General features: G+C 37.8%; 1 protein-coding gene across 1 annotated transcript in view; it reads left to right on the plus strand.

The window, feature by feature from the left end:
- Positions 1–13842, plus strand: part of LOC120630072 (sine oculis-binding protein homolog) — a 59259-nt gene extending 45417 nt beyond the window's left edge. The window contains exons 2-4 of the mRNA XM_039899210.1: positions 6032–6161; positions 11042–11220; positions 12310–13842. Of these exons, the coding sequence (XP_039755144.1) occupies positions 6032–6161; positions 11042–11220; positions 12310–13608 (1608 nt within the window). The 3' untranslated portion in view covers positions 13609–13842. The remainder of the gene's footprint in view (positions 1–6031; positions 6162–11041; positions 11221–12309) is intronic.

A 13842-nucleotide genomic window follows, 5' to 3' on the forward strand; every position in this document is an offset into this window, starting at 1 on the left:
AAACTTCAGGGCACTGGGCCTATCTGTAAAGCCGATTACAAACTACAAAAAGTCTACCTATTCTTTTCTTAGGGGAATGTATACTTATAGTGTACATTTGTGATGAAAGAAAAATATACGGAAAAGTTACAATTAATGATAGAAATCCCTACAAAAGGGGGTTTAATCTCATAACAGAACACATAAAACTATCATAGCAATAATCTCAAATAGTATTAATTACACAGCTTAAAGTTGTGTTGTTTTTTAGAAATGCAATCCTTATTTTAGAGATGTCTAGGTATGTAATAAATAACTGTCATTTCAAATTAATACTTCTTTAATTAAACGATGGCAGAAAATCGCAAGTTGAGGGAAATAAAATTTGACGGATCTAAAAGGTGGAATTATTAAATTATGTTCTTCCCCGGGAAACATTACAAAAAGTATCAGAAAGATAATTTAAGAATGATTGTCAAGTCTCGAGACTTAACTGAAGTGAGTACCTATACCTTAATTAGAATTCTTTTATTGTACACAAATGACCTAAATACGTGACCCTTTAAGAACCTACCTCGTAAAGTATAAAATTACATAAAGTCGTCTGTAACGTTAGCCGTGCAGTCTACGTTGTCTATACCTACCCTATATTGTGTTCCATAGACAATCTAGTGACACAATTATTTAATGACGAAGTAGGGAGACCGGTAATGTCTGTACATTGATTAGTATTTTTCATATGAGAGAACGATTCAGAGCTTACCCGCAGGTCTTTTACCATGTTATTATTAATATCGCATAACTTTCCATCTAAATTTAGACACTATTAATAAAGCTGATAAAAAAAATGTATGTGTGTGTACTTATGTACACGCGTTAGAAGTTATACTACTTTAGCATTACGAGATAAAAATTTAAAATCTTTTCAAAAATTTCATCTTTCGCCTTAATCTACGTTTGTAGAATAATCTTATAGCTAATTTCAGGGTGTCGGTTAATTGTGAGTAAATTTTTCCCTTACGCGCCAAAAGAAATATAACTTCAAAAACTCTTCAGCTAAATTCTGAAATCACAAGTTAGATTTTTAAAATAAGTTTTTGCATTCGAAGTAATCATCGAGGTGGCTTATAAGCTATTCACGCTGCCTCTCTTAGGAGCAGCAGAGCGGGTCAAAATTTAGTAAAAGCGCGGGCGGGCGATGCGACGCGGTGGGTGAAGGTGTATTGTGGAATAGCGGATAAATTTAATATTGGATAATTGACTTGTTAAAAATTGTACGCGACAAAATCAAATCCCCTAGGATATTATTGATTATTATTTAATTATATTCTTTCGTTTCTATTACGCAATGCCCTTTTAAATACAGTTTTCCCTACCACCTATAACCCTTCAATCAAGAGTAAATCTGATCTTTATCTTGAAATCAAGGGTTAATCGTCTAGGAGCTCGATCTTAGCTGCATCTTATCACCATCAGGCGTAATTGCAGTGGTGCCTAAAAACCTAGGTGAAATAAATCAAGCGAAGCCACAAGGAGGAGCTAGTGCAACATAAATGCTTTTATCGTGGCGGCGGCGGTAGCGAAGGTAAATTTAGGAGCGGGGCAACCCGATACCTGCCTACGCGCGGTTTACACTGCAAATTATAAACGCGATTCTATATGTTTAGAGGAAACTTTTATCGAATGAAATTACTTAAACTAACTTTTTAGCATAAGATGTGAAAAATGTTTATTTGTTTGAAAACTTTATTGCACGCACACATCTTATACAAAGTAAAGACAAATAATACAGAAGAAACAGAATAGAGAATGGGGCGTGCAAAGGCAGTCTTATCGCTAAAGCGATCTCTTCCAGACCTTTACCAATAAAATACACTTTTGATGTAGACTGTTTTGTTTTCGTGTATTGTTTCTTTGTGTTTTATTGCAAGAAAATTTTTCTATCCATCCATTCGTCCATCCATCCATCCATCCATCCAGTAGTATAGCGGATAAAAGCTAGTCCTCAAATGGCTTAATTTTAGGCAGTAAATAATCCCCAAGCCTCTACAGTGTAATGTGTGTATTAGTGTAGAGTCTACACTAATACACACATTAATGAAACGGTTTCGCGTATCCCATTTAGGTGCCTAAAGCCGAAATGCAAAACGGGATGTACGTACAAATATAATTTGTAACTGATATCAGCAAAATTATTGCTCTGCTGCATCAATTTCAAAATGCCCGCTGGTTATTTCTCTGTCCATTGTGTGCTGCATATAGGCGCAAAGACACTGTCGCTTATGTTAAACATGACTTGTAAAATGTAATAAGTATTGAAGCGGTGATAGCCCAGTGGTTAGGACTTAGACTTCAACTTCGGGGGGCCGAGTTCGAATCTTAGCACGCACCTCTAACTTTTCTAAGTTATGTGCGTTTTAAGCATAAGATATCACTTGCTTCAACGGTGAAGGAAAACATCGCAAGGAAACCATTCATGCCTTAGAGTTCTGCATACTGTTCTCAAAAGTGCGTGGAGTATGTAATGTCAATTAGACAGTTCAAATGTTCACAGATGATGTATTTATGTTGTATAACAACAAATACTAGAACACAGAAGAAAATAAATATTTAAGGTGGCTCCCATGGCCGTTTTTACAGAGTGCACGATTTCGACTCCCATTTAGCCGGGTTTTGTTTATTCTCTTTACAGACGTCATAACGATATTCTTCATTGTATTTTGCGCGGCTGTCGGATTTGCCACCAAAAAATCAAGCGACGTCTACGGTAACGCCAAAAATAAAATCGTTATTTCATATTTTACTCTTTTAAATGTTTTAAAACAACAAGATTTGTGCAAAATGAATGGCCGCGGACGACCCCTTTAACGTTGTTATTTCATTGCAAGTGATTGAGGTAATAAATACGCGAGAGTAATATATAAATGTCCGAAAAACAACGGCGCGTTATTCAAGAAATATCTGTGCCACTATAAAAAGATTATGTTTTCATACCTTGCAGTACTTATTACGAGTATTATCTAAAATACTCATTATAATATTTTATTTTATAATATACTAGCGGTCCCTCGCGACTTTGCCCGCATTTAAGTCAACCTTAAATGATAGACAAATGCTGTCGCGAACTTTTTTTAGAGCTTTTAAAGGGGAATAACTTTGTTTTTCATGATTTTATTCGTGTAACTTTGTTTTTTATAACTGTAACCGGTTACAAAGCGCACGCAGCGGAATCTCTCAAAAGAAAACCCGATTTCGAAACATTCTTAATTCGTGCTATGCTCCTATTTGTCTTAGCGTGATGATATATAGCCTATAGCTTTCATCGATAAATGGGCTATCAAACACTGAAAGAATTTTTCAAATCCGATTTGTAGTTCGTGAGATCATTGCGTTCAAGTAGGTACAAAGTAAAGTACAACCAAACAAACTCTTTAGCTTTATATATTCGTATAAGATTAGTATAAGATTATAGATTACTCTATGATATACACAATTGTATTTTATCACAAGCGGTAATAGCCCAGTGGGTAGGACTTCGAGTTCACTTTCGTTGGGCCAAGTTTGAATCCCAGCACGCACCTCTAACTTTTCTTGGGCTTCGACTGTGGCTATTTAACACTCTACCGAAAAATACGTACCGTTAAGCGATTCAGCGTACCGGTACGATGTCGCTTAGAAACTGATTAATGGTATGGGTCTAATAAAACTGTCATACCCCTAACAGGTTAGCTTGCTTGCATCTTAGACTGCATCATGCTGTTAGGGATATGACAGTTATATTAGACCCATACCTGCATCATCTCTTACACCAGACCTTGCATTCAAATCTTACCTTCTTTCCTTACTATATTATGAAAATTAAGCTTAATTTGCTATACTCCGCGAACAGCAGGAGAATCTGTATGGGGTAATTTATAATTTCTTAAATCCGTATACTCCACACCAAACAGATCCTCAGTAATATACCCTCTACGCACGTTTCGCTCCGGAAATCTTTCCTGAAGATGCTCCAGTTTCTGATTTCCGTTTATTCAGTTAGTTATTATGGATTTCCGCAAAGTAACGCCTGCTTCTGTTCTATATTTACTTCCTTACTAATATTATAAATGCCAAAGTTTGTTTGTTTGTTTGTCCATCCTTCACGCCCATACTATGCAACTAATCAAATTTATTTTGAGCTATTATTTTAGTTAGTTAGTTAGTAAGAGGACTAATAGAAGGACAGGGCTACTTTTTATTCCGCACGGCTAGAATAGGTAGGAGACAATAATTATATCCCCCGATTGTGTCCCCTAATAAGATATTCACTTAACGTCAAAACATGGCAACAGGGAATAGTAGAAGTTCACCCCCGTTTATTATTAAGTACACGTATTTGGATATTATTTCCACTTGTGCTCCAATGTTGTCAGATCTGATACAATTTTTCCCTTTTCCCGGGGAGAAAATGTGTCCTGCCCACGCGATTTGTAAAAAACCGACGGAGAATGCGGGCCGTCTTGTAAAATATAGATTAATAAATAATTAACTGTAGCATGTACTACACGGCAAGTAGGTACGTGAGGAGTTTATGTTACAAAATGTATCGCACATCAAATGATGGTCGTCTAAAGACGTTATATCCTTTGACACGGGAGCGCTTAATTAATAAAGGCGCTGTGACGCCAGCGGCAGGGTTACCTTTCAAACGGTGACCAGCCGGTAATTGGGCTCCCGTTACTGAGACTCTTTTGAAGGGACGTTGGAACATAAGCTGCTTTCTAACTATATTTTAACTATTCGATGCTGTTAATTCGGTTACAACGAAACACTATGTCTAATTTGACAGCTGTTATTCTTTTCTACAAGAAAGAGAAGAGACTTTCGTAACTAGTGCCAACTTGGCAGTTGCGAAACTCCATACTTACCTCATACTATATTGAGAGGTTTAGAAATTGTGCTATCCTTTTTACGGGGATTATTATGTAGAGAGCAATATTTGCCGACTTGGCAGTTCCGAAACTCTATACGTAGGTAACTAAATTGACTGGTCCTCATACTGTGCTTTAGTGTTCCTTTTCTACGGACATTAATGAAAAGAGAGCATACTTGTCAACTTGGCAATTAAGAAAATCCATGTTTAACTAAATTAACTGGTGTAGAAAATTTGCTGTCCTTTTCTTCATTTGTGAAGTACGTGTCGACGGAAGTAGGAATAACGAACTCTCTGCTTGATTAAATTAATCGGTCTGAAACATCAAATATAATGTTACCTTTTTTTTTTATGCATATTATGATCAAAAAACCTATGCAGCCACTCTGTAAACATGCATATTATATTAGAGAAAAGCAAAAATTCAAAGATTAGTAATTTCATGACGTAAACAAACATATCTGGCGCGTGGCGGTGATAGCCTAATGGGCGGGGCGTCGGCTATACTTTCGGAGGGCCAAGTTCGCACACCGACACGTAGCAGTCTGCGTTTTAAAAACATCCCTTGCTTTAACGGTAATACAATAAAATCGTGAGGAAACCTGCATGCCTATGAGTTCTCCATAATGTTCTCAAAGATGTGTGAAGTCCACCAATCCGCACTTGGCCAGCGTGGTGGACTACGGCCTAAACCCTTCGCACTGAGATGAGACCTACGTCCTGGAGTGGGCCGGTAGAGGGTTGATGATGATGACAATACGAACGATGGTTTAACCTTGCGATATAGAATAATTTAACGCACTGCGGAATTGTATTATCAATCACACTAGACTTCTTCTGCATTGGTATTTACATTCTTCTTATTTCTTCTTTGTCGTAACACTCTTGCCAGAGTGGTCGTGGTCATCACGGTGGAACATTGTTTGTGGCAGTTGTTACTCGCCTCACGATCATTCGCCATTTCTCCCTGTTTGCAGATAGTCTGGTACACTCATGCAAGGGACCTGCCACTGAAGATTTGATTTGATCCGTGCAATCCCGAGGAGCTGGTTGAAATCTTCCACGCGGGTAGAATGTTGGCCGAAGTGGTAATGAAAAATACGTAAATAATGTCGTAATGAAACAACTTCTTGTTTTCAGGAGTTTGCGGAAACAGCAATGAATGAACTGCTGGGATGGTACGGGTACGAAAGACTGGAGCTGAGGCGGTGGGCAGCTTCCCGGGCGAGAGACGCAGGCAGTCCGGAACAGGCAGAGCAAAAGGGCAAAGGTTTGTAGTGTGTGCCTTGCGTGTTGGAAAGGGTACCTCCGTCCCTTGGGCGGAATGCAGCGTATATGGGACTCCACCCCTTTTGAAGGGAGGTATACCCGAACTTAAAACCACCACGGCATGTCCTCTCGTTGGCTTAGATACTAGAATATTGTGTACCTACCTTAAACGATATGAAGGATTTTTTTTTACCTTCGACCTTAATCAATGAACTAAGGATGACTGGCAGGATTCACACTCGATTTCGGATGCGATTTAAATGATATTCTACCGTAGTCAATAAGCCTTGCATAAAAAGACGTATTTAAAGACGCACGATTCCGGGCTGCTTGTATCCAGCCGCTTCCCGCGCAGCGTTGGTCGACCTGGTTGCAGGTCGACCAACGCTGCGTTTACCGGTGCTGGGTTGCCACTCCAACACCTTGGAACCCCAACGTCAATCGGTTCTCCGAGCTCCGGTGGGCCCACTGTCACTACAGCTTTACGACTCGTTTAGCTATAAATAAATAAATAAATATACTACGACAATACACACATCGCCATCTAGCCCCAAAGTAAGCGTAGCTTGTGTTATGGGTACTAAGATGACTGATGAATATTTTTATGAATTATATATACATAAATACTTATAAAATACATATAAACACCCAGACACTGAAAAACCCTTATGCTCATCACACAAACATTTTCCAGTTGTGGGAATCGAACCCACGGCCTTGGACTCAGAAAGCAGGGTCGCTGCCCACTGCGCCAGTCGGCCGTCAAGCTATGTCAATAGCTTTAGTTCTTCTACGCATCATTTCCTCATTTCTGATTAGGCATCTATCCGTCCGGTAAATTACTGAGATTACCGCTCAAATATATATCTACCAGCTTCATTATTACGGAATTGAATGAAATATGTAGATATCAATCTACATATTTCATTCAATTCAAATATTAAGTATCTATATATCCCCTTGTTTCGTATTTATTGCTTTTTACAATATCCAGGTAACTATCTAAAATAGTTTTATCACCTGAGGTAGGTAAACCAGGAATCACGAAGCTCAGTGAGTGGCGAAGCTAAAGTGGCAATGGGCGGGGCACATAGCTCGGAAGAGCGATGGACGTTGGGGTCCTAAGGTGCTGGAATGGCGACCCCGCACCGGTTAACTCTACAAACATCGTATTTCAACGGAGTTATGGTGTGCCGTATATCGTCAACAAATGCGCCGAATTACTAACCATACAAGATTAAAAATTAAAAAAAAACCTAGCAATGGCAAATCTAGCATTAAGATCACTATTTTATTTTACACATGGAGTTTCCTGTAGTATCAAAGATAAAGCAACGTCAATAGGAAAAATGCACCACTTAATTCGAATTTAATTCAGATTTCAAAGAAATCCACCCTCATACTCGTTACCCGGAATAGGCGCCAAATTATTATACGCCTGACGCAGGGTACCATAGATAAGAATCTGATAAATTATTTGATTGTAAACTGTTCTTAGAAAAATGACGGGTTGTTGAATTTTACCCAGAAATGTTCATTGCGTAAATGAAAATAAATCGAAATAGGGAGATATAAAATAATATTACCTAGGTATGTCGACATCGTGCATCGGCCACAGGTTATTGAGAATAATATTATGTAAAACGTTTTACTTCAGAAACCTTAGAATATTTCATTTAACTTATTGGTAAACACTGAAGACATGACTGTATGGTGATATACCTTTGCCTTTTCCCTATGGGAAAAAATAATGCAAAAATAAATAACTATAACTTATTGGTTTGATTTAAAATTTTATTATAACAGGCAAAAATCAATGCATATAAAGCCCAAATGCCTATAAATAAATAATTTGTGTATAACACTTTTTAACATGCATTCCGAAATATAAACAAAACATTTTTTTTTTAATTGAAGTTCTTTCGCAATTAAATCCGATCGCCAATTCGTTCATTATGATACCTAATTAACCACTTAAAATTAATTGTGGTAAAAATTTATACTCAGTTGAAAATTTTATAAAATGTGCTTAATATGAAACCTAATATCTTAAAGAGAAAACTGTAAAATGAAGCGTAAAATTTAAAATGAAACACTCATTTATGCGGTGTTCCAAACATATCGACGTAATACACAAACGTTATTTACGAATTTGATACCTCAAAGCGGGTTTACTATTCCTAATGAACGCTCGCGAAATTGTTTGCGTATCGTGTACCAAATACCACATTATATAAGGTATTTCGTACGAATAAATGTGGAACCTTGCGGTTAAAACGCGATGATTAACAGGGTGTAGAGTTACCTTTATAAAGTTACATGGAACACAGATAACATATAATGTTACAGAGTGTTTTTGAAATTCGAAATGCGAAGGCTTAGAGTATGGAGGGTAGAGGTAGCTTAGAGTAAATATTCTAAATGAGAAGGTGTTTGTACCAAAGACAACTAACAATTATTATGCGAGGATATGTAAATTTATAACTCCATATATATTTTTTCTAGGTTTACTGATATCGTCGGGGAAATTTTCGGCCGCGGCTAGTTACTAGCCTTAAAGACAACGGCGTACGTGATGCCAAAATATGCAAATTTCATAAAATTGAGGATTTCCGCAAAAGCAAATTTTGAAAGCAAAATGAATAATTCCCTAAGTGACCATTTTTTTTGTTATAATGGGACATGAAATAAGGGAATTCTAAGAAAATTCTAGACCTACAAAAGCCCTACTTTAAACAATGTCTTAAAAAACATTTATTACAGCGAGATTACTAAACAATTGATGAATTTCTTACTACAAAGTAGCTTGGAACACAGTTCTTCTTTCATCTTGATGTTGGAAAAGAGTAACTGCTGAGTTTCTTGTCGGCTTCTTCTTGGTAAAATCTTCTTTCCGAACTGGTGGTAGAATCACTATAAACATACACACTCGACGTTTCAATATTGCTTATAATGTTGGCCTATTTTGAGTTCAGTAAATAAAAATAATTTTTTTCGTTTCGTAATACTTTTCGTTAAAAAAAGGAAGAACACTGAATAGGTTGTTTTACATGTTGGCTAAGAGCCTCAGTGAGTTCAAAGATGTGACCTTCGTATTATGTCGGCGAAACAATTTGGTTTGAAAAACATTTGTACATGATTAGTCGTCGTTAGCCTAAAGTCTTGGCAGAATGGCTTTGAATACTGCTAAGGCCATAATTTATAATGTTTGAGTACTGCACGCAATCAATCAGGACTCTCGCTTTTTTGTATACTGTGAGGCTTCGGCCGGGGTTAGTTAACACGATACTAACAAAGACGTGCCGCTAAGCGATTTAACTGCCATACCCCTAACAGGTTAGCTATTTACCTTCTAAAGTTCTAGACTGCACCATCACTTACCACCATGTGAGATTGCAGTAAAGAGCTAACTTAAAGTGGAATAAAATAAACGCGGGATTTTTTTGATTTGTCGCAAGTTGGACGCAATTTGGAATAAACCTTAAGGATGCTGGTTAGGAAGTCAAGTAATTTGACTTCTCTTTCCATGCTTCGTTGAAATCGATTTGCCATACCCCAGATTAGCCCACTACCATACCATTCAACTGCGTCATACCTTGCCAGTAGATGAGATTGCAGTCAAGGGCTTACTTTTAGGGAAATAAAAATAAAAACAGGACTGTCCCGCCAAAGCGTGAAGTATGGTCACACTAGTCATGCTACCCTAACAATAATAATCTCCGATTTACAAGATGTATATTGAACTCCACGTAGGGCTATCTATACCCCTTTTTGTATATTGCATATTAATATTTAATGTAAGTTTTTTTTTTAGATTTAGTTTAGTTTTTAATTATTCTGTTATGTTATAGTGTATATGGGTCATAGATACCAAATAAATAAATGAAATAAAACAGGAGTGTCCCGCCTAAAGCGTGAAGTATGGTCATGCTACCCTATTGAGCATCTTAATGATTTTTTAGGTCGCCCTGAAATAGAATAGGCTTTCATTCATTAGACACTAGAGCTCGTTTGGCGCAAATAAAACAATGATATCTCGTTATGGGCCTTATTAACGTCCGATGCGGACTATTATAACGAGTAACGATCCCGGATCCGATTCCTCGGACATTCGAGCCGCGAGCAGTCATTAGTTCATTCTAAATATTACACTCAATATAATGACGTTTTTTGTAAATATTTTTTTTTCATACTCGGTGCGCTATTGGTATTTGTCAGAAAGTTCGGATTACGAGGTTCTGGATTCGACTTTTTTATATTGGGTTATTTTGATACGTTAAAAAAATATCAGCGTCAACACAGAGTTAGAAAATTGGCTTCGTTCAAACTTATTTATTTATTTATTTAGGAAAACCAATACATTTTTTCATGTCCAAGTTTCTACGTTGTGAGCTAAGTGAATGTTCAGCTTATTACAGGTTTTCACAGCGTTTACAAATAATTTCAACATGAATTACATTTTAAATATAACTGCATTACAAAATAAGGTTATAGCGTTAAAAAATTAAATAGGTTTTAAATAAAATTCAGAAATAAAAATTAAAAAATAAAATTTGAAACATCAAAATCCAACTTTGTTTAACTTTAATTGCCGTGCCGTATAAAAAAGGGGCCTTGGCCTGAGGATTTCCCACGCCCTTGGGAACATTATGAAGAAATCTCAGGCCTACAGGTTTCCTTAACATATTTCCTTTAAAGCAAGTGATACTAAATAAATGCTGTAAACGGACTGAACTTAGAAAAGTTAGAGGCAGGTTTCGAACTTGGCCCCCCGAAAGTTAAGCCAAAGTCCTAACCACTAGGTTATCACCGCTATTCGCGGCACTGATGAACGGTTAGTTTAAATACCTAACTAACGTGCGTTATTTTCTTCCTCCTCAGAAGAATGCTCGTGGTGCAATAAAAGTGTTGCAAGCGAGAGCGGCGCCCTGCAGCAGGCGGGGGCGGTGTTCTGTGGCGAGTTATGCTTCAGCCAGTCCCGCCGAGCCAACTTCAAGCGGGCGAAGACTTGCGACTGGTGCAGGCACGTGCGCCATACAGTCGCCTATGTCGACTTCCAGGTAAGGATCAAAAAACTCCTCACTACTATTATAGATGCGAAAGTGTGTTTGTTTGTTTGTTCTTCTTTCACGCGCTAACTAAGAACCCAATCAACATTAATAAATAATTAATAATAATAAATATACTAAGAGGATACACACGTCGCCATCTTGCCCCAAAGTAAGCGAAGCTTGTGTTATTGGTACTAAGATGACATAAATACTTATAATATACAGATAAACACATTTTAATTATTTTTGGCATAGTTAGTTTAAAGACCGAAAAGGAACATAGTTCCCGAGGGATTTATAAAACCCGTAATCAACGCCGACGTCTTAAGAGCGCGGGCAACACCTAGTAATAATTATATTTAAAGCTTTACCTGGCTTATAATGTTTATATTATGAGCCAGAAGGCTGCTTGGAAGCAGGCCACTCCGCTCTCATCTCTCACAAAACAGAAAAACTATAAAAAGATGTTGGAAAAGAGCAATCTGCTGAGTTTCTTGCAGACTCTTCTCAGTGGAATCTGCCTTCCGAACCGGTGGTAGTCACTACAAACATTTCAAAAGTGCTTATAAACTAGGCCTACTTGAAATTAATGAATTTAGATTTTTTTTTCTTTTTATTTAAGACACCGACGACTTGTTCTAAGAGCCCAAATTTGGTAATAACAGAAAACACTGTTTTTTGTTTTTATTTCCATGGTTTTTATTTCGTCCACTGACCTTCGAAACTGTCTACCTCGATAGGAATACAATATTTTTGTTCCGCTTCTCAATGTCGCTTAACAAATTCTTTGTACGGTTCCACTTTAGTTTTCTTATTTAAGCATGCAAGCTAGCGAACATAGTCTATTTTCGAACGTCTGATAAGTTTGCTACATATCTTGTCCGATTCCTTTATATTCAACATGCTTCTCTCCATAACTGTCTTAATGGTTTGCCAAACTTGTATCTATTCGGCAGCCATTTTTTACAATTCAATTCATCCAAGACATCTTATTTTCTATGTTCTTCAACAGTTCCTGGACCAGCTATCACCAAAAGCTCTACTAATACTTAAAGTTTCACAATTTGATATACAGAATATTATTACTTTCTATTCCAGGACGGCGCCACACAACTGCAGTTCTGTTCCGACAAATGCCTCAATCAATACAAGATGCACATCTTCTGCCGGGAGACGCAGGCACACCTCGATCTCAACCCGCACCTGGTGAACGCCTCGTCATCCTCCAGCCTCATCACGCCCGAACTCTGGCTCAAAAACTGCAAGAGCAGATCTTCATCGCCGAAATCAGAGCGCTCTGGATCACCAAGTGTCGAAAAAACCCAAAATGTTACGTCAGAAAAATCAGACCCACCATCTAACCAAAGAAAATCACCACTGCCCTTAATAACAATAGCTCCTCCAGCCAAATTGATGAACCCGAAACCTCTGGATGAGAGACCCGTACAGAAATCTCCAGAAGCGAAGAAGGATTCACGGAATCTAAAAATGAATTTACGCAAACGTAGGACGTCTAAATGTTCTGCAACGGTCACATCTCAAAGTATCAGACAAAATTCGACGCCGAAAGCACAGGAAGTGAGAATGTGCAGTCCTTCAATAGACGGGTCGTCACCTTCATCTACCGTTACTATGGGAAATAGCGCAATACATTCTCCACCTAATCCAGTAAATCAAATACCCCCATTTCCCAATCCAATGTTTGGAATGCCACCACCAGGTTTCATGGACAACCCTAACGGTCACATAAACGACCACAGACACCCGATGTTTGCACCGAGACTTGGCTTTATGCCTCCACCTCCCGGAATGATGCACCAAGAAAGACCCAGAATGTTCCCACCAATGCACTTCCCACCACAAATAAATGCAATAGGCCAAGCCCCGCCAGTGACAGTCCTTGTTCCATATCCTGTAATTTTACCAATACCTCTTCCCATACCTATTCCGATTCCTTTAACTGCATTCTTACAAGCCCACTGTGCGAATAAAGTCAAAACTGAAGTAAGTAATGACGATACAGAAGGTCCGTTAGACTTTACAATAAATAGTGATAAAAAGAAAAATGGACAAGAGAGCGAGAAAAGCGATGTTGTAGAAATAAGCAATGCAGAGGCTGCTGATAAAAGCAATCAATATGATCCAGATAAAGAAGTTAATGAACGAATAGAAGCCGATAAATCGACTACTGAACTCAGTCCGGAAGTTGGTAATCCTGAACAGACTTTACCGAAATTCAAAATTACGAGATTAGGAAATAAAATGGCTAAAATTGTAACAAAACCCCGGGAACCTGCAGAGTCGTCGAGACCTTTAAGAAAACGACGAAGACTTGTTGAAGTTTCGACTGACGACGATCCGATGATGTCTAAAACGAGAAAAATTGTGCAGGTTTAAAACATACAACAAACATAAACATATAGGGACGTTATAAATTTGATCTTAGCACCGAACCTTTGATAATCATAATCTGACTAGTTCCGCATTAGTTGTTACATACAGAATTTATTATAGCCTCGATCTAATGACGTATTTTAGCCAACCCAATTCTACCGTTGAAAATACATCATGACCTAATGGAAGCTGCTTTGAAAAAGCGTTCGATTTACGCTAAATTTTTTTTATTATATA

Source organism: Pararge aegeria, chromosome 15, assembly GCF_905163445.1.
Source record: "Pararge aegeria chromosome 15, ilParAegt1.1, whole genome shotgun sequence".
In the NCBI taxonomy this organism is placed as follows: domain Eukaryota; kingdom Metazoa; phylum Arthropoda; class Insecta; order Lepidoptera; family Nymphalidae; genus Pararge; species Pararge aegeria.